The sequence below is a fragment of the Drosophila nasuta genome, chromosome 2R (assembly GCF_023558535.2).
Source record: "Drosophila nasuta strain 15112-1781.00 chromosome 2R, ASM2355853v1, whole genome shotgun sequence".
NCBI lineage: Eukaryota > Metazoa > Arthropoda > Insecta > Diptera > Drosophilidae > Drosophila > Drosophila nasuta.
Window position 1 is genome coordinate 8,235,744 of NC_083456.1, and position 22,357 is coordinate 8,258,100.

General features: G+C 34.8%; 1 protein-coding gene across 1 annotated transcript; it reads left to right on the top strand.

The window, feature by feature from the left end:
- Positions 1–557: 557 nt before the first annotated feature.
- LOC132786985 (uncharacterized) lies at positions 558–2,221 on the top strand. Its single transcript, XM_060793800.1, has 2 exons — positions 558–766; positions 825–2,221. The coding sequence occupies exons 1-2, from the start codon at positions 689–691 to the stop codon at positions 1,638–1,640; spliced, it is 894 nt and encodes a 297-aa protein (XP_060649783.1). The 5' UTR covers positions 558–688; the 3' UTR covers positions 1,641–2,221.
- Positions 2,222–22,357: the final 20,136 nt, after the last annotated feature.

Below are 22,357 nucleotides of genomic sequence, written 5' to 3' on the forward strand. Positions count from 1 at the left end.
CCCGCAAATCAAAAAAATCGAATAACAAGCGTAATTTTAAAGCTAGAGTTGCGAATTTTGGTATATAAAAAAATTTGAAAATTTGGTTCCGATCAGATAAAAATTGTCGAAGTTATTAAAGAAATACTTTTGTATGGGCAAAAACGCCTACTTACTAGGGGTCTTAGTTGCTTTGGCTGACAATCTGGTATATTGTGCCGTCTATGGTATATTTTGAATGTGGTACTTTGTCGATATACCAAATATACCATTTGGTATATTTTTAGTATTTTTTGCAGTATATTCGGTATATTTTGAGAAAATACCGCAAAATATGTTTCTTTTATTCAAAATGGGTAGCGGGTATCTCACAGTCGAGTACACTCGACTGTAGCTTTCTTACTTGTTTTTATTAGAAGAGTTCTGAGACAATTCTTTCTAGGTATAGCAATTAGTTAAAAAATAATTCTTGATAAACTTTAAGAAAAAAGAGATCGAGTAGTGTATTGAGTTCATGTCCTAAAATTAAAATTGTTTATATTAGTATTTAATCATAAAAATGTATACATATTTTACATTTATCAGTGTCATCTAGTAAGCTTTTTGTTTTATTTATAACTGAATGTAGTTTTATAAACTTGGTATATATGCAGTTAGTTCTTGTCTAAATTGTTCATTTGCAAATCGTTTAATTCATATTCATATTAGAATGTGTCAAATACCTGACAACTTTTTAACGGCCGATCTCGTGCGTCATCCGCGATGCAATAAACCAAAATTTGATCTGGTAAGCATGTGATTAATACAATAGAAATAATACAGTTAAGAGCAACATTTTTGCTTAGAGCACAGTTCATACAGTGAGCAAGATATGGACGCATTCACGCTTCATGTTCATCTTTGAGCGCGGCGATCTCAATCTGGCTGCACACTATTTGGCAGAGCGAATGCACGAACCCTTTCAGCCGTTTCCCTTTGCCAGTGTGGCCGTGCATAATTCGGTAAAGGATGATTTCATTGAGCGTCTGCGAAGTCGCTTTCATCAGGTGAAACCGCATGTGGCGCTGCATCCAAATTTCGAGCGCAGCCTCAACGAACTAAAGCTGGGCGGAGTGAAATATGTGGTTGCCGACGAAGAGAATGCTCCGCCATTCGCCAGTCCCATACTCGTGACGGACAATGTGACGCATTTGTTCTTCAGCAGCAGTCCCTCGGGTGTGGTCACACTGAAAGGTTTCAATACGATTAGAGAGGCTCAGGGCATATTTGGCGCCGAGACGCCGCCTTTTAGCGCCGTGCACATCTTTGATGAGAGCATCACGAGTGTCTATGCTTTGGCCGCAATCGTCAATTGTGTGCAGTTCTATGTGAATTGTTTTGATGTTTGTACGATGCCCATTTTACCATACTATGGCATGCGGCAGAGTCGAGCTCTGCTCCATGATGGCTATCACATGGAGACTTTGGAAATTGGCGGTGTATGGAAGATCATTGCGTTCCCCTATACAACAACTCTGGTGCGTCAATGTGATTGTGTAAAGGGTGAATGTACTTGTTCATCTAAGGATAAATCTTGCGACGTCAGTTTAAAGAAGCAGACGCAGATTCTCAATATTCTTCAAATAGACGAGGACGAAGAGTCGCAAGAAAAATTAAACTAGCGTTAAGCGAAAAATATGTTACACAAACTTCAACTTCCTGACTGACTGCAATGTCTGGCCTCAGCTGGTGCTACTATCAAAGAACTACTAAGAAATTTCCCACTTCCAGTTGCCATTTCGACTGCCATGGCACATGTGGCCCATAATTTTCGCGGTAGTTGCGTTTGAATTGCATCTACAGTAGAAACTAGAAGCCATTTGAAATTAATTTTTTAAGATTAGTTGGAATTAGTTTGGATTAATTATTCGCCGTGAGATTCATTAAAATGAATTGATTAAATAGAAAGTAATCTGTAAAATAATAATTAACAATTCAAAATTATAATGTTTAGTATGAACTAAAATAGTGTGACCAAAGTTGCTCTAGCTACATACATGTAAACAGTGTCAATACCGTTTCTTAAAGCTGCTTTATCGATACATATAAGAAAAGAAGATATCGGTAATCGGCGTCGACAATTTCGACTTGTAATGCAGCAGATGAAAGTCGTTGTCGAATAGTAACATGAGTATTGTCATATTTGTATATTATTTTATAATATTATGGAATTTAAATTTAAGATGCAATTATAATAAAAAAATAAATACAAACTTCTTTGGGAGATTTCAAAAAATTTGAAATTTCTGCATTTATGTAGATATATTATATTACATATTACTAAAACAAACTAAAATAAATTTTTAGTTTTTGTTTTAAATTTTAAATTTTATATTGTTTATTGTTTATTTTTTCTTTTTATTTTTTTTTTTCATTCTGGTTTGTTTTTATTTCGTTTTTAAAGACAATTATATTTCAATATTTGTTATCACTTTAAGAAGTTTTTTTATTTACTTTTTTGGTTTTTATTCTTTTGTTCTGGTTTGTTATTCTTTTGTTATTAGTTATTTTAGACCCTTATATTGAATCCGTATATCTTTTCCATTTTTATTGCTTATCTTTTATTCAAGTGAATTACATTTTCATTCGCAATTAATTCGCTTCTTGGTTAGCGAGTTATCACTGTACTTGGCCTTAGCCACAATAATTTGTCTGCATTTATCAGCCCGTGTCTGGCGCTTCCGCTTTGACAGTCTCGACTGTCAGTCGACTAAGACTACGACGGGTAGTGCGAGTACACGAACTTATGTCGCAGACTGTTGGTTTTTAATAAAACTTTGCGCAGCTTCCACGCGAAGTAATCGTAGAAGGGACTGATTCGCAACAGGAATTGAGCTGCTTTTGCCGAGGCCAACTATTAAACTGGCAGCGAGCCATTAGTTGCGGCTGCTGCTGTTGATGCTGCGGCAGCAAGTTGTCGCCAGGCATCGACAGCAATAACAAGTACACGACCAAGAGCAACAGCGACAGTTGAGTTTTTGGGCTTTTATGTGCCAACTTGTTAATGAGTTTGCTTGGCGTCGAACCTGGTGGAAGCTCCTTGGCAAGCCATAACCAATTCGTAACTGCTCTTCATGCTCTGTCATTGAAGGCCTAATGTTGTTGCTGCAATGCCTGACAGCTGACACTCAGACTGTCTGTTGGATAACTAACTGACTGCTTATTCACATTTGTCAGTACTGTCTGCAATTTGTGATTGCTGTTTGACAGATTTTGACTGCATTCAGCAGACAGTCTTCCAAAAAGGGCAAAACATACTCAAATGTTTAAAATAGAACGTATATTAAATTATGAACTTAAGCTTGCTGATGAAAATCTTTTATGTTGTTGTGTTTGTGAATATCATGGAATTATGGCGAAAGCATTTTTGAAAACATCTGATATTAAATATTTGATGTCTGTGTGTTGCGTGGAAAAAAAGCTTAGTGGAGATGTTTATTTGTTTGCCTGGTCGTCTGGCATTTGTCATAAATTGTTATTTATGTCTGGCTTTGGCATTGGCATTGGCATTGCCCATATTGCCACGCCCTCTATTTTTGCCCATTGGCCTGCGGCTGTCATTCTATTAAGCTGCCAAACTTGAAATTTTCGACAGTGTCGCGGTTCAGTCGATGCCGCAGATTTTCCTCTTGTTTCGTTTTGTTTGCTTTTTTTCTGTTCCTGTTCACAGATGCTTTTCAAATGTGACGTCACTTGTCAGCAGAGTCTGGTCGAAGCTGGCAACAGACAGCAGGCCTGGAGCAGCATTTATGTCTGCCAGTTTGCCAGCTGCCAGTTGCCAGTTGTGGGCCAAAGGGAAGAAGGCACAACATCAACCGCAACGGACACTTGTCAGCTGCCGTCGCTGTTGTTGCAAGCACTTGATGTATGTGGTGTCCATTACTGTTCTAGTTGTTCTTCTTGTTGTTGCTGCTGAAATGCGGCATTAGTTGCTGAGCGTAAACGTAATAGAGTCTAGGTTCAGCTTAATATGAATAATCTACTCGACTCGCACATCGCCTTTGGCCATTCATAAAACACTTTATCGATGTTGCTGCAAGTTTTAAACTTGCTTTTGGGTTTTAGTAAAAGTTGAAAACGCGTGTTAGCTGATTTTAGTTAGAAATTAAGTGAAATAGCTTTAAGTAAGTTATTAATGACATTTAACTTAAATAAATATAAATTAAAATGAGTATAACGTAGGCTGGTTAATATAATCTCTAGCAAATGAGACTGACGACGTCTATAATGAGTTGTCAAAATTAAAAAATGAGTATGCACAGTAGGGCGGGTCAATTTGTTCCTGTCCAAAAAATCCTGAAAATCGTCCCCCTTAATCGGAATCTACGAAGAATTCTAAGAAAATTTCACCATGAAACCATGTGTCTAAAATGAATTCCTAGTCCGCGCCGTGAAGCTTAAAGATTGCACTATGAGGTACATAAGGTATTTCGAGGTATTTAAGGCATTTTAATGTATTTAAAAAAAAAATACGCATTTTCCAATTATGTTGGAGTCAATTCTGATTCATTTTTTTACAACAAATTTTATAATTTTTTTTTTAAATTTATTTAACTTATAATTTTTTTGTAATTCAACAAAATGAGCCAAACTAGCCATGTACTGAGCCTCATATAAGAAAGTAGGAGCAATGCGTCTGTAACTTTTTAACGAAGTAAGGTATCGGTCTGAAAATTGAAATAAATATTCAAAGGCATTTTAAGCAACTAAATAAAAGTAGGCGTGGCATGATAAAGGGCGGAATTTAATTTTATTTTTTATTATAAAGTTTATTTGCTTTCTAACAAGTAGGTAATTTTTGCATTTTGTTGACTTGGAATATAACGTCATCTTATTAGAATCCCAAATCTTTCTTTGACTTGATTTGAGGAACTTTGGAACGACTTTCTAAAGTCATTGACATAACAGCATCTCGATTCTGTGGCATAACTCGTCGTGAGACATGTGTTTTAACAACAACACACATCGTTTGGTGCCCTGAATGTGCGATGGAATTGCTGGATCTGGCAGTGGTATTTCAGCAGAATTTATGTATTCCAGCAAGTGATCGTGTGGGATGTTTGCAGTAAATGGAGGTTCAAACAAGATGTCGTCATTATCCAAGTCAACTAAATGCATATAATCGGTGCAATCGAAATTAATGCGATTCTTTTTATAAGATCTAAGTTTAGTTTGGTCATATAATTTCTCGAGATAATACAAAATTTTATTAATTGCACTTTCGCGAACTGTTTTTCTTTCATCGAAAAGCATTTTTAACAAAATATTTTCTGTATGGGCAAAGAATGCATTGTTTTGGATTGCTTTGTTTACAATTTCTCTTAGATTTTGTGGTAAAAATTGCGTTGATTGAATAAAATTAAATAAAAGTTTACTACCATATACCACCGAATTAAAATATTTGACATTAAAATAGATCGGTATATAAACTTTCATAATGACAAGTTTTACCGCAAAATTAATTATCATTTAAATAAACTGATAAGAGAAACGCAAAAAAGCTTCACGAAAGCTTTAATATTATTATATTTCTAAAGCTTATATTTACAAAAGCTTCTTAATGTAATAATATATTTCTTTGCAAGCAAATAAACTTTATAATAAAAAATAAAATTAAATTCCGCCCTTTATCATGCCACGCCTACTTTTATTTAGTTGCTTAAAATGCCTTTGAATATTTATTTCAATTTTCAGACCGATACCTTACTTCGTTAAAAAGTTACAGACGCATTGCTCCTACTTTCTTATATGAGGCTCAGTACATGGCTAGTTTGGCTCATTTTGTTGAATTACAAAAAAATTATAAGTTAAATAAATTTAAAAAAAAAATTATAAAATTTGTTGTAAAAAAATGAATCAGAATTGACTCCAACATAATTGGAAAATGCGTATTTTTTTTTTAAATACATTAAAATGCCTTAAATACCTCGAAATACCTTATGTACCTCATAGTGCAATCTTTAAGCTTCACGGCGCGGACTAGGAATTCATTTTAGACACATGGTTTCATGGTGAAATTTTATTAGAATTCTTCGTAGATTCCGATTATGGGGGACGATTTTTGCGAAAAAAAATTGACCCGCCCTAATGCACAGTAAAACAATAAATATAAATGTTTAAATTCGAGAAAAACAATGCAAATCATCATGTAATTTATTATTCAATTGTTTATAGTGAATAAATAATTATAACTTTGTGCCTAAAGGAAGTATATGTAACAGACATGACCCAAAAAGTATATATATTTTTGATCCGCGTTAACAGCCGAAACGATATAGCCATGTCTGTTTGTCTGTCTGTCCGTCTGTCCATATGAATCACTGGATCTCAGAGACTGCGTTTGTTCTGTTTGTACGCAGATCAAGTTTCTTGCAAATTTTTGCCATGCCTATTTCCGATTTCGCAAGTCGACAAAAATCGAATAGCAAGCGTACTTCTGAAGCTAAGGCCGACAATCTGGTTTATTTTGTACTCGATGGTATATTTAGATTGTAGGTCTACATCAATCTAGTCTTCGGTATATTTTTGTGGAATATGGGTATGTATTGAAAATGGGCAGCGGGTATCTCGCAGTCGAGTAAACATGACTCTAGCTTTCTTACATGTTTATTTTATTTCTGTTTTTATAAATAAATGAATCATTTGTAAACCGAAGTGAAGGTACGACATCGGTATTATTAAATTGGTTTAATAAAGTAAAATAAATATATTAATTTTAGCCTATATTTATACGTTGCGCTTTCGAATATCTATGATCTATTTATAATGTTTTCATTATTTAATAGCATATATGGTACATAATAGCTTAGACTTTAGACTTAAATAAGAAATACAAAAATTAAATATTAAATATTAAGTAGCGTACGAGTGACAAGAAATAAATGTATTTTTCTTTCCATAGAAATCTCGATGTGCTTTGCAGTGTTTGTTTTGTTGTTGAAATTTTTTGTATTTCTGTAAACAAACCTTGCTACGTACTTAACGTACGTTGTCGAGTATCTAAAAAGAAAATAAGGTAAATGCTTTTCAAAAGAGCTAGACATTGTATTTGCTTTAAATTCATTTAAAATAATAATGAAAAAAAAAAAAATTTAATTTATATGTATATATAATATTTACTTAATTTCTGTAAACCCTCGACACCTTCGTTAGATTACTGATAGCTCAGTGTGCTGCTTCGACAGCCGTTTAAGTTTTTTATTAATTTAGTTACGATTCGACAATGGACTTGGCAATGGGAGCAAAACTTGTTCCCCTATGCAAATTTTGTGGCAGTATAGATTGTTGGTAACATGAAAACATGCTGAGTGATTCCGAAAACCAACTGCTCATGGAACAAGCAATCCATTCAAAACCGCTGGCCACATACAATACAAAACAATGCGATTGACCGCAAACGAGGACAACAATTTGAAAAACATTACCCATACGCCATGTGTGCGACATAGAAAACATGGCAGCAAAGATACACACAAAAACCAAAAGAAAGGCCCGTCGAGGAGGTGGCAATGAGGACTCGCATGTGGTCTCAGCCATGGTGCACAGCCATGGTGCACAGTGTATTTTCAACACCTGCTGGTCAAACAAATCGTGTTCATTTTGGGTACAAACACTAATTTCGACAAGGTGCAAACAAGCTGACGTTCCGAGTCTGGGGATGTGCAAGAGAATGGAGCATACAATGGGGCACGCACACATACTAGAATACACACACACACACACACGGTTGCATGTCACGTGCTGCCGGGTCTGGTCTGTGTCTGTGTCTATGTTTGTGTCTGTGTCAGTGTCTGCGGCTGTGCTCGGCTGTGCCTGTCGTCGACAGATAAAATGCTTTTTTGAAAAATGTAAAATTGCATTTGTAACCGCATTTCATTAGAGAAAGAAAGTCAAGCGTCAGGTAGCAGCAGCAGCAGCAGCAGACGACGCCGGCTGTGGCACGTACCCCAAAATGGCATTGGGGCAACACAAACAGCAACGTTCAACGTGCAGCAAGCAGCAAACCAGCAGCTAGCAACCGGCTGGCGGCAACTAGCAACTGGCAACTGGCAACGTGCAACCGGCAAACCTGCAGCAAAAGTCCGCATTCGCGACAGCGAAACGAAACGTCACGGTCAGCGGACAAGCAACAACATGCTGAAAGAACGAAGGTGCGAAAGAGAAGAGAAAAAGAGAGAGAGAGAGCGACTGAAAGAGTGAGGGAGAGAGGTTAAAGCCAGCCATGTTACAGTTGCCATTTTTGTTGCTGCTGCTGTCAGAACATAAACATGGCTATTCTCCCATCTCTGCCTCTGTGTGTGTGAGCTCGTTTAGGCTTTAAATGGCTTTCAACAATGTTCATGCGGGCCGTTGAGTGTGCGAATGTGTGCGTGTGTGTTTTGGTTAAGGGGTGTGGGTGAGTACGATATGCGACATTCTTATCGAAATGTGCAAAGTATGTGACAATAAATGATTCGACAAACATGATAATTCGATCAACAGCATGCAGTTTAGCAGACTGATTGCCAAAAGATACGCTACTGATTCAATAACATGACCAATACGATTAAAACTGACAGACAAATAAAAATTATTTGCAATTTCGATTTGAAACTGCTCTTACGACAAACTTGCATTATTACTTTGGATGAGCATTAAGCTCAACAGTTTCACTTGTTATTTTTGATTATATTTCTCAGAATTATACAACTAAGGGTACAATTTGTTGCTTATAATTAACGTTCAAATAATAATCTTAGACATAAAAAAATAAAATAAATAATAATAAACAATAAATAAATTTTAAGTCAGAAAAACATCATTTAAAATAAAAATAAAATATCTTTTTCGAAAACAAATAAATTGAACACGGGAAAAAGAATTAATTTTATATGCATATCGACAACTGACTTTCGGTGGGATTAAAAGAAATATATAAAACAGAATTGTGACATCCAAAACTGATTTTCAAATATACATGTAGGATTATGGATATTAGAGAAAGGGTATCAACTATTGCAAAAGCCGGTCTATTTCTGTTGTCCTCTGCTTACCACAGCTTATCGATAGATATCGTCGAGTAGTTTTAAGAATATGATGAATATGAATCAGGCGACACATAGAGAGATTAAAGTTCTCATATAAAATGTGTAGTAATAGTAAAGTCATTACTAAGCTTTATTGTGAAATCAATTTGATTTTCAAAAAGGTGTAATTTAATAAATCATAAGTTCTTATTTTGAATTGAAAATTAAATAAAATAAATGTTTATTTGTAATTCCTACACCTTTCAACAATTTCAAAAATTTTCCGCTGAAAAAATTCAGTAAAAAAAAAGCTAAAAATGCAAGTTATTCGAGGGTTGCTATTTAAGTTTCTGGCCTAGGTCACTTCTAGCCATATTAGGACCAATTGGCTATTTCCCAAAAAAAAGTTTGGACTTTTATCGATAAAAGCTCCATAGAACTTTTTCATGTGCGACCACGTTTGATGTCGATAAGACAAATGGAATAAACTCGAGAACACTTTTGAGCAATCATTTTTCCCAACTTTTGACGAGGATTATCACGACAAAAGTGTATCGATGAACTTAAATCTTTGTATGGCGATGAAGCGGCATCCTATAGCCTTATGAAAAACTGGTATGTACAACATACATGTCGTACAATTCCCAAAATTCCCTCTTTTTATCGATAAAAGTCCAAACTTTTTTTGGGAAATAGCCAATTGGTCCTAATATGGCTAGAAGTGACCTAGGCCAGAAACTTAAATAGCAACCCTCGTATGATAACTTTAATGGAGATTATAATGTGCTAGGTATCTTTGTCAAACGATTTATAAATAACTTTTCTGCAATGCTGTCTGTTGTTATCTGTTGCTTCACATTTTAAAATTATGATAATTATGATAATTAAATGCAGTTAGCATTTTCTTAAACTTTATGTTTTGTAATGAAGTGTTGGCAAGTTAGACTATAGCTATGGTTGCCGAAGGGTAACTGTTGGTTTATGAAGTAAAGCTATCTGAAATGCCTGTCATAAATCGCACAGGTCAGGCAACAAATTTAAGAAATTCATGCTTAAAACTGTGAAATTTATAGGAATTGGTTTTGCAAGGCCAGCCTGAAATACGAGTCGTCAACCCTTTGCCCTTTGCCCTCTGCCGTCGGCGCACAACGAAACTTGACAACTTGACAAATGAATGATCGAAGCACAGTTGGATACCGCAAAGTGGGCAACCTCGGATAGCAACAGACAACAGAGGACACTCGACAAACACGATGGCCGTGACGCGTCGACAAACCGCACAATGTGCCCCGCAATAAAAACAACAACAAGAACAACAACAAACGCAGCAGCAGCAACAGCGAATAACGACAACGACTGCGATAACAACTACAAAAGAGAACTGGGCTCAAACACGAAAAGTGCCGATTACCAATACAGTTAAGGCCTGGCCATTGCCTTTTACTGGTCGTCGTCGCCGTCGTTGTTGTCGTCTGTGCATAAGTTCCATCATATGATATCAATTAGTGATAGTGCGGTGCGACTGAAATGTCATTTGCAAAAATGCGCATATTTTAAACCTGACATACGACAGTCCGTCCGACCATCAGAACCACCCAACACACCTCGACTCCTCCCTTCCATCAAACCACTCAACGTGTTGGCCAAAACCAACAGGCTCGCTATGATATCTCGCAAATGGAGCGCACTTTTTATGTCCTCTGAAAGGGTAAGCAACTAGCAAAGGTATATTGAAGTTCTGATTGGGAATGCATCATAAAGTGAGAAAGGTTAAGCATAGACAATGAATATCATCTTTAACTATAATGATATCTTAAAAAACTTACTAGGAAAATTTTGCAACCATTTTTGTGAAACTTTCCTGAGAGAATATTTATTTACAATCTATGTTTTTTATTTACTGTAATAATCAAACCATTATAAGAATAAAACGATAGTCACATCAATATTTCATAGTTGTATATTAATTAATATAAATTTAATAAATATACTCGTCAATTTGGTACAGACAATGTTAACTATAGTATTTTTTATTCGTAAGAACTTATTTGTGATCGGATAAAAATTGTAAAAGTTATTTAGGAAATACTTTTGATGGCAAATTTCGCAATCGAATCTAAGCTGCTTCGGCTGACAATATGGTATATTTTCGACTCTATGGTATATTTTTAGTGTAGTTATTTATCGATATACCAAATATGACGTTTAGCATGTTTTAGTATTTTTGTGGTATATTATTCGGCATATTTTAAGAATAATACCACACTGGTTTGCTTTAAGCGGGTATCACACAGTCGAGCATACACGACTTACTTGCTTACTTGCTTCATATTACCATAACATTCACCTATTTTAATTTAAGTATATCCTTATTTTAGATCAAACAATTTTCTTACTTACTAAAATATTTTTGTTTGAATATCACAAGATTTGCGTATAAGATTATTTGTTGATTTATAGCATAATTGTAAATTCAAATATAAAAATGGGGAGTTTTGAATATTTATTTATCCGTGAGCCACAAAAGTCAGATAAGATAAGTTAGAAAAGTTGCAATTAAATTAAATTTGTCAAAGTTAATAATCTAAAATACTAACTAAAACTACCAACTTTATTCCAGAAAATATTAATCAAGAAATATTTAAAAATTTGTTTTGAAAATTCTTTGGATGCACATCTAAGCCAACTGGTTTCATGTACAATTTGTTAAAAATTTAAAAGTTTGAATATTGTTATCTTCATATTATTTTCATAATTCATAATTTAATAATTATTCATCATTCATAATTAAATTGGTATCATTTTCTCTAACTAAAATGAACTTTATTCCAGAAAATATATATTCAAAATTCTTTAAAAATTGTTTTTTGTCTTAAAAAAGATTTTTACCATAGTTCCAACTATTCTAGTGGAAACTTTGCTATGAATATTCAAAAGGCTGAGCTGCGATATGATGTGAGATGTATAGATTTTGTGTGATACACAAGTGTCACATAATATTTGAGAGTGCTTTGCCGTGAGGGCATTTGAATAGTCAATTGATTTGCTTCGAAGTGTTGATGCTTGGTTTATTTCCTTTTCTTTGTTAGCCCAAGCTGCAGCCATAAAAACCAAAAACACTGCAAATGGCCAAACGAACCAACCGATCTGACATGGTCGCAGCCACATAAAATCAGCTCTACTGTGGCCCTGTGGCAGCAGCACCCACATCTTCGCATCAGCTGCAACAATGCGTTTGTTGTGCCTGGTGCCATATGAATATGCAACGATGCAATGCCACCACGTCGATGATGACCACGTCGAAGTGGAGGAGGTGCTGCTGCTGCAATGGATATGCATATGCAGGTGCAATCTGCTGCAGACTCGACGATTCACCGATTCACCATTTCAGCATTTCCAGTAGTCGCATCGCTGTGTCAACGTTTGCCATTTCCACATGCCAGTTTGGCCCGGACATGTGGCTTGGCCAGCGTCGCGGTCAGGCCAATAAAATTGCAGCCAAGTGCAGCTGGGAATGATTTGGTGACCCATGCCATCACACACAAATTGCATTTGCAGTTTTTATCGCCCTATCCTCTTTCCCCTGTGACCATTTCTTGCTTCCCTTCCTTCATCGCTCTTTCCTCTCCTCGGTTTATTTAATTTCAGGTCTGAAAAAATGTCAAAAAAAAAACTAGACTGAATGCTGACTTTAAGATACTCTTTCAGTTGATAGAAAATATATTTGGGCTAGAGTACGTAACTCAAATAATAATGTCCGATAATGTCGTCATTAGAATAGTAAAATTTATATAAAAGGAAAATAAAAAAAAATTCTTTAAGAAAAACAATATAATATTAAAGTTCAATAATAGAAAAGTAGTAAGAAAAAATTATATTTTGAAATAGTGACTTTATTAACTTTTGTATACAATATTAAATTTTATTGAATAAGATTAAAATACTTTATAAAAAATTCGAAAGTGGTAAAAAAATTTTATTTTTAAATATACATTTTCTTAGTTTTGTATTGACACGTCTTAAAGAACTTCTCGAAATAAAATAAAAAAATTTCACATAAAATAATATCAATAATTTAAATTTCTAGATTACAAATAATCAAAGATGCTATAATTATATATTATTATTATTTTTTTAATAGCTTTGTCAAATTGTCTTATACTGCTATTAAGAAATCTGATATATAAAAAAGAATAAAATTGTTTATTAATTACTTTCAATATCTAGAGAGTATTGGAAAAGATATCATGCCAATAAATTGATGAGTGCATTATTTTTGTTAGCTTATTGACACTCTTGTAATGCGAAATTAATGCGCGAAAATGCGAAAAGTTGCCAAATTGTTTGTTTGCCTTTTATAATTGTTGTGGTTTTGGTTTTTGGCTTTGTGCTCGGTTTTGGGCCAATGCCAAACAAAAACACCCCAAAAAACAAATTGTTATGCGAAATTTATGTGGTATTTTCTTATGTTAACACAATTAAGCTGTTTATTTGGTTATAGATTTAAGATCACAGTTTGCCAGTTTATTCATTTGCACTCCCATTTGCAAATTTTAGCTTGCCTTAAAGGCTGCACTCAATTGGCAGCTTGTTGACCTTTGACTGCAACGCTGACGCTTGCGAACTCACTGTGCACAGTGTGACCTCCAAAATGAGAATGACATAAAATATATTTTGTCACGCTGAATGGATATTTTTCATTTTCATTTTCATTCGCATTTCATTTTTACTTTATAATTCTATTTTTATTCGCAAGGCGAGGGCGATGGCAACATCGGGGGTAGCGGGGTTGTTAGCCTAAGGGCGTTGCGCCTCGTTGACATTTTATTGTGCGGCAAAGTTTTTTGTTGCTGTTGATGTTGCTGTTTGCTGTTTTTGTTGTGGTTGTGTCGACCATTTTCAATTGTGTCCAAGTTGATTTTTGATTTTATATCGCATTTTATGCTAGAGATGTGACTGTGAGTGAATCTGCTTACAAACATTTTGTTGCTTTTCAATTTATAGCACAAGTTTAAAGCAACTTCAATTCTGACTTCATTAAATTTGTATTCTAAAAATAAATTATTCCTGCCAAGTCGTGCTCTATTTTCTGCCATCTCTAAGCTTTGCTCGTTGTGCCTTTTACTTTTTATTATTGCACAAAAAAAAAGAGAGAGAATTGTGTGCGAGTAATTTGTATTTGTCGCCGACATTTGTATGGACGGCTTTTCAATTGGAAGTCAGAAAAACGTCGAGAAATTAATAAGCCACAGCTTATGGCAATGTCAATGGCTTATTGGCGACACTTTTTACTTTTTTATACAATTTTCTCGTTTTTCTTATATTTTTTTTTGTGCCTTGTGAATTAATTTCAAGTGGCGTTGCGAACGCTTCGAGCTCCATTCAAATCTCAATCACTTGGCAATAAAATCGAAATTAACTTTGCACAAAGGCGTCATAAAAAGCATAAACGTTGCTGATGCTGATGCTGTTGCTGTCTCAGCTTCAGCTTTTTCTCCTTCTGACACAAACTTAATTTGAAGCAAAACGGCCACAAAAAACAAGTGAGGATACTTCAGTGGGGAATATAAAAGTCAAAGATACCCTGTGCGAAAAAATGTTCATACTAAATAACTAAATATTATTGTATAGTAAAGAAAATGCATATATTGTCAATAAATATTTACATTTTAAATACGTTTTTCAGTTTTAAGATTAAATTTAAATTTGGGTATCAAACACTATCCAGAAAAGTAGACTTAATTTATTTTAACAAGTTTGTGAATTAAGCTTTAAAAGCTGTCTTGGGGTAAAGTCAAGCAATCACTTTTAACTTATAATTTAAAAGGGTACAAATATGTTGGGGGAAAAAAAAAAACAAAAAAAAAACTGTTGCTTGATTGCGCAGTTGGGACTGAGGCGGACTTTAAGCCACAGGTAGAACGCCAACGAACAGTTGATGAAGTTTTTCAAAGCAAACGGGGGAACGAGAAAAACCTCACACAAAACGAAATAAATTGAAAATCGAGTGAGCAGCAAGCAACAAGAAACAGTGGCATGGGTTGTCAACTGCATGGAAAGAGAGAAAGAGATAGGGAGAAAAAAAAAATACTGTAAGAAGAATATAACGAGTCGAACTCGAAAGTGTGGTTGCAAAAAAGAATCTAAGCTTTGGCATTCCTCTTGCTTAACAGCAAAAGTTTTTCCATTATTTGAAGATTATAGACTCTAAACATGCTCCCTTCTTTCACATCACCTCGCCAAAGACAATAGCAAAAACTGACAAGATATGAGGGCCGTGTGGGTTGCCATAGCTCTCTCTCTCTCTCTTGCCCTTGCTCTGTTGATGATGACGTAGCTTGGAAAATTTTCCACACTTTTATGACAGCAGCGTTTGGCGCTGATAAAGCCACATAGAGCACAAAAAGAAATGTTCAACTTTTCAGCAATGCATTCGCATTGTTTCAGTCTTTTCCTGCCCGAATCCCATCCCAAAAAAAGAAATAAATAAAAAACAACTAGAAGAAAGAATGAAAGGAAATTTGCCTCATACCATTTGTTAAACGTCAATAGCTTCCATTTCGTTCATCGTTTGCGACCCCTGGCAACTCTGGCTGACAATACTACACACATAGCCAGTGTTGCATATGACTCGATGTTGTCGTTGTCGTTGCTGTTGTTGTTGTTGCTCTTGTTATCGTTATAGTTTCCATTGTCGTTGTTGTTATTGCTGCTGCTGCTGTTTCTGACTTTTGCTGTGAGATTATTCAATGAGCTTTTCATTTGACTGTTAAAAAGTTTATTATTCGCAAGCGAAAATCTCAACACAAGCGATTGGAACATGCAGGACTTCGAAATTGTTTTTGTTGTGAATGCTGCAGGTTAAATAATTAGATCATATTCAATTTTTCTCTAAACTAACATTGATTTTTAAATTTGAAAATCAATTGCCTGAAATATTTCCCATAACTTCAAATAATAAATTTGTCTCTTCTTCTTTTTTGGAATTAATTCTAAAAAAAAATTACCAACTCAATCTAATATTTTTAAAATATTTCAAACTATTTCTTTCAGCTCTACATTTCTTGCAGTGTTCAATCAAAAAGCAGTTTTGTGTGAATGCATGTTAACTTTTATCCTTGAAAGCCAATCAATAAATTCATTTGAATGCAGCAAATAATTTCCACAGATGACTGTAAAGTAGATTTACCTTGCTTCGATTGCAGCAATGTGACACATTCCGTTTGCTTCAGCTGTAAATAATATAAGGAAACGTCTTTCTATTTTGCCGTCGCTCAAATTTCAAACAATGGCAACACGAAACTGTTGCGGCGAGAGTGTCGGAGAACATTGGGAGGTGTAAAGTTCTCGCTGCTGAAATATGTAAATTCAATAGCATGGCCAAAAACTTTTCATGGCAAATCAACCGAGGCGGCACAGACAGACAGACAGACAGAGAGACAGACGAATGCCTGAGGGCGGTGAGACAGGTGTCATTTCAATGTCTGTTGCCATGATTTTTGATTATTGTATACTCGGAATGAACCCTCTGCCTCTATTTGATGATTCTCCCTTCCCGCACAATGGTCAGCAATTGGCTTGAAAGGAGCAACGAGTTGGGTTTTGGTCTCAATGGCAACCACCTGAAAGCCAACGTACCGCAACTTTTTTCACTCCGATTCATATAATTTTCTTCGTTTTTTTTTGTTGTCGATTTTTTTATGGGAGTATGTGAAAAGTTTTTTGTGCATAAAACGAGTATAAGCAAAGTTTTGCACTTCAACATAATATTATACAAATTGATGGTCATTTTCATTTGTGAAATGTATGCGGCATATTATAAATAAGTTCCAAATAATATTTGTTAGAAAAGGTACCAAAAAAAAGAAGAAGAAAGAAGTGGAATGTAAAATTTGAATATAATAGAGCGATGCAGCTGTGAAAAGTTTTGCATTGATTTGAAAAGTTTTCATACCTTTGCATTACAGTTAGTTAAATTTGAGGTATAAAATGCAATTAATTAAAAGATGATTGGTGTTTTTGTTTTGTTATTGTAGAACAGAGCAGAGTTGCTCTTTGAGGGTTTCTAAATGACTTTTTGTAGAGCAGCGAATGATATCTTTTTGAAGATACCTAAGAAGTATTTCGATGGGCAACTTTATAGTTGAATCGTAAAGAGAATTAAATTGTCGGCAGACACATTCAGAAGATCTCGCTACTTCACAATTGTGTCAGGTATTATGTTCGAAGCGATGAGGAATGACAGAATTTTTATGTTGCATACTTTTGTGGGCAGCATCTGTGGCTGTCGCCTTAAGCTTCATCATAGATTTAAACTGTAAGTAAAATATTCTAACACGCATGTATTGTTCCCAAACACACATACACAAATGTGTGTGTATATATCTCCATACGCTGTGCATTGTGTGTCTCGCTGCTTTCTTTACATTTAGAGAAGTAAAAGTGGAGAAGTTGTCGGGTTGGGTTTTTGGTCTGGGTTCGGCAAAACAAGTGAAGCGCATTAAAATGCAAATTTCTGTTGCTGCTTTTCACAGTTTTTCCATTTTTTCTTTTTTTTTCTCATTTTCGTTTTGCTTTATGTTTTTTTTTTGTATTGTGATTTGTGTGCGGATTGTGCTTGCGCTGTGCCATCGTTTTCACAGTTTAGTTGTGGGCGTGGCATGTTGTCGGCATACATGCTGGGCGGGGACTGCAGCCTTTTTTTCCGTTGCTGTGTTCGTATTGTAAAAATCGGATTTTTCCGCCATGCATAATCAGTTTGCATTTTTATTTATTTATTTTACGCGTTTTTCATTTGCCAAGCGCCGTTTGTTTGTTTATTTATATTTGTTTATTGTTTTTTTTCTTCTCAGGGTTTTTGCTTTGTGGCGCATTTTTTTCACAGCACATTTTGTTGTTGTTACTTTTTGTTGCCGTTGTGTGAAGTAATTTATTTCACTTGAACACATTTTCCTTTGGCTTTTTATTTTTTGTATTTTTGCTTTTTTGTGGCGACTTAACTGCAAGAGCTACTAAAGTAAAAGTAGACCCACTCGTCAAATACCCTGTAAATAAAATTAAGTGCTTTCTATGTAATATGTAACTAATCAGTAAATACACGTTATTAAATTGATCTTCAAGCTTTCGAATAAACTTTTTTTATTACTTTTTATTACTCAATGTTTAGTAATAGTTTCATTAAACTAGTTAATATTATTTATAAGATAGACTGATTCTTGTTAGAACCTTTCTTATTGATTATCAAACCCCATTTGTCAGGTCTTAGAAGTACAGGGTGCAAAAATAAAATGATTTTTGACTGCATCTCTTTGTCCGTATATTCTTCGGCCGCAATTCTATTCTATTTTCCATTTTCTATGTGCATTGAGTTATAAATTTTGTAGCATTCATTTGTGCATTTGTCTATGAGGCCTCTCGCAATGCATTTTTCATAAGAGTGGTTATTAAAAAAGATAACAAAAAAAATGTATTTAACCCTCTGATCTTTGTTGAAATGCATGCAGTCATGTGTGAGATTTGTTTGTGGTTAAAAAAGAATGCGCTAAGCAATTTAATACGACAAAAAAGTGTAAGATTGCTTAAAGTGGGAAAAAAACGATTTAGTCACGTGTTATATTAAATTGACAGCCAATTTATTGATAAATCACTTGCAGCAATCAATTATTTAATTAGACTTATTACAACAACCTTAAACTCAAATAGCTATAAACCAAACTAATCAGCAAACAGTCATGAAATAGCAGACGAGGCAACAAGTAAAATGCCTTTTGGGCGAAATGCAAGTAAAATCAGCTGCTGTCAGTGTCAACGACAGCGAACTTTGTCTGCAGCTACCACAACTCGAAAGGTGCAGAAGGATGCCTCTATTATACCGTATTCGGACTTGGGCTGCCTTTAGGGGCATCAACTGCAAGGAAACTATTGGCAACTAAGCTATACGCCTAGTTAGACTACTGTAGAATAAAATATCAAAAAATTGAGCAATTTGTGTCAGTATTTACAGAATTGAAAAATGTGAATATAATTTTCTCAGATGTACTACGCTAAGTTCTTAAGCATTCATAAACTTTATTTTGTTTACAAATAGCTTGTAAATAAGTAATATTCTCAATTGATTTGATCGTAAATTGAAAAGGTTATTTTATCACTAAACCATTGATTCAAAACATTGATAACTTTATTAATAAATCGTATTAAGTTTGCGTATATTGGATATTATATACTATATTATAATATTCCTAATATCAGTTAAGCTTACATATACTATAGTCGTGTACTTGGAATATATAACAATTATTTAATATTATTTATTTATTTAAGTATTACGCGAAATAATATTTGAAGCCTTCCGGAAAACTTAAAAAAAAAATTGAAAATATAATATGTAAACATTATCTTAAAATATTATATATATATATTATATATAAAAATATATTATTTAATATAACAATAATATTAATATAAATATTATATATTTTAATATAAAATTTATTATTAAAGCTTATAAACAAAATTCTTTCCATTTTAATTTTTGAGTTTTCTGATTTATTTTTTCATTTATTTATGATTTATTCATTTCAATCGATACTTTAGCCCATTGTACAACTTGTGGAGAGATCCTTAGACAGTTTTCGTTTTGGCCCGTTGAGAGGGCAACACAAAGTAAACTTTATAGATTTCTAATGCCTCGTCGAAGTCTCAACATCTTAGCCTGCTTATGACTGCAGTCGTTTGTGTGTGTGCACAAGTGTGTAAGTGTGTGTGCGTGTATCTATGTTTTCGGCTGTCGCAGGGCGCAGCTGCATGGAAGACCACCGCTAACTTCCATGCAAACTGAACCAAAACTTTGGCTCAAGACCGAAGTCTTTGGGTCTGTGGCTGCTGGCGGTTGGCAACTTTGCCTGCTTCGTTGGTTCGTTGGTTGGTTGGTTGTTTGGCTCTTTGGCTGGCGCTGCTGTTGCTCAAAATTGTTGGCAAAATAATTGTATACGCCTTGTGGTCATCACACTCAGACATTCCCACACATGCACACACGTGACGATCTACTGCACATTGGCGAATGCATATTTACTATACATAAAAACCAAGAAAGCTACAGTCGAGTGTGCTCGACTATTAGATACCCGCTAACCATTTTCAGTAAAATTATATTGTAGAATTCTACCAAAAATATACCACAAAAATACTAATACCAAAGGCTTTTATAGAGTACTACACTAAAAAAATATACCATAGAGTATAAAATAGGCGTTTTTATTTGAAACCTTTCACAATCACAACAAAATCGCAACCAAACCGAATCAAGAATCATAAATATGTTACTATAGTTATTACTGAAGCTTGATCTGCGTTCAAGCATAGCAAGTGTTGTCGAACAAAAATTATATCTCTATCTTATTTAGTTTCTTAGATCTGGGTGTTTATACGGACGGACGGACGGACAGACGGACATGGCTATATCGTCTCGGCTGTTGATATATATTTTGTAGGGTCGGAGAGGACTCTTTTTAACTGTTACATACATTTCCTGCAAGCACTAAGTTATAATACCCTTCTAACCTATGGATAGCGGGTATAAAAACAACTCTTACAAAAACAAGAATTGACCCAATTACATTATGTCGTTTGGCCGATGGCAATTTTACAATTCAGCTAACATGCGCGACTTCCCGCACACCTTTTGGCCAAATGCCAAAACCATAATCTTTTCTTTTTTTGACAATTTTAGCAAGATTTTTTGGCGCATTTAGTTTGTTTTTGTTTGGCATCTTCGTATACAAGCGAAGAGAAAAATTAGAAAATTAGTTTCTTGCTTTTTTTTTAAGTTAACTTTCCATCGCGTCTTAAGCGCTTATAATTAAATTTTGATTTTTTAAAATTAATATATCATTTATTTTCAATTATTACTGTGGCATAATTACAATTTAGAAAATTTGTATTATTCATTATTTATTAATATATATTACCAATAAACGAAGCTACTCGTATTTTCTAACTATTGCAAAATGTTTTCATTATCATAAATATTCGTTGAGGAAAATATATTAAAAATATATTATTTCTTAATATATAGTAAATTCAATATTTAATAGTTATAGACAAATTTTCAATCGACGGATTCGTGATACAATTCTTGATTTAATATGATAAATAATTAAATAAAAAAAAAGCTTTGCCTTTTAGTTGTTAACTTGGTGAACATCATACTATAAATGACTTATTTAGGCATTAAATAGTTGATGATGATGACAACAAAATTGTGAACACAATAGTTTAGGAGTCTACTAACATTTCGCTCAGTGTAGAAGCTCGCACAGAGATAGTAACATAGCAAGTGTTTGTTAGCGCATTATGCTGACTTAGAGGCTTGTTGGCGAGACGAGAGTAAGAAAGAGAGAGAGAGAGAGAGAGTGGGGAATTGGTCTTGAAAGGGATTCACACGCCAGGCAACCACTTTTACTTACTGCAGCTGAGAACTGGATGCACAGAGAGAGACAGAGACAGAGAGAGAAAGAGAGAGAGAGAGAGAGAGAGAGAGAGAGAGAGAGAGAGGCATGGCGGGTAATGGGTGTCTTAGTTGGGGGCTGCCTTGGTCTCCTGTTTGGCAAGTGGTGTGCTGACAGCTGAAAAGGATTTCGTTTGCCTTGCCAAAGTTAAGCCTTAAAGCCAAGAGCTAATTTTACTTTAAGATTTACCGACTGCAGCCAGCGCGTTGAGCCCAAGAATTTTGGCACAAAGCTAAGAAAATGCATTTTGCCAGCGCAAAGCAAGGGAAACGAGCGAGGGAAGCCAAATTCAACTCTCGCAACGAATTCGACATTATCCGTTTGTGATTAGGTGGATGACATGCAAATGTGCGGGGACAGAGATAAAGCTGGGATGGGAGGGGAAGGGAAGGGAGAAACTGGGACAGGGAAGCATAAAGCCAACTGTAAATGTGGGCCAACTGTGGCTCGAGCTGAGAATCTTTTTGTCGCCAGCTTTGGTGCTGGCAATTTATGCACTTGCATTTTGACCAAAAGAAATGCTATTCAACCTGCAAAGAGGAATCCACAAAGTTTGCATTGAAAACTTTTGTGCCCAGCTCCTTGGAAGGCTTTTTGCTTAATAATAATAAGTATCATAATTTCAAGGGGTTGTCAAAAAAGTCTTTTAATTTATGTTTGCCATTTCCGAGACCGAGCCCGAGTCCAAGTCCAACTCCAGCTCCAACTGCTGTTGCTGCCTAGAAAATCAACATAAATAAGTAAAAGTTACACTGAGCTTCAGATTCTCTCTCTCTGTCTCTCTCTCTCTTCATCTCTCTATAGACTCCATAATATTTTTTCTTTTAT

Coding starts and splice junctions, on each gene's coding strand:
- LOC132786985 (XM_060793800.1), top strand. CDS start 689: ATGTGTCAAATACCTGACAACTTTTTAACGGCCGATCTCGTGCGTCAT. Junction 767..824: donor ATAAACCAAAATTTGATCTG/GTAAGCATGTGA, acceptor ATTTTTGCTTAG/AGCACAGTTCATACAGTGAG.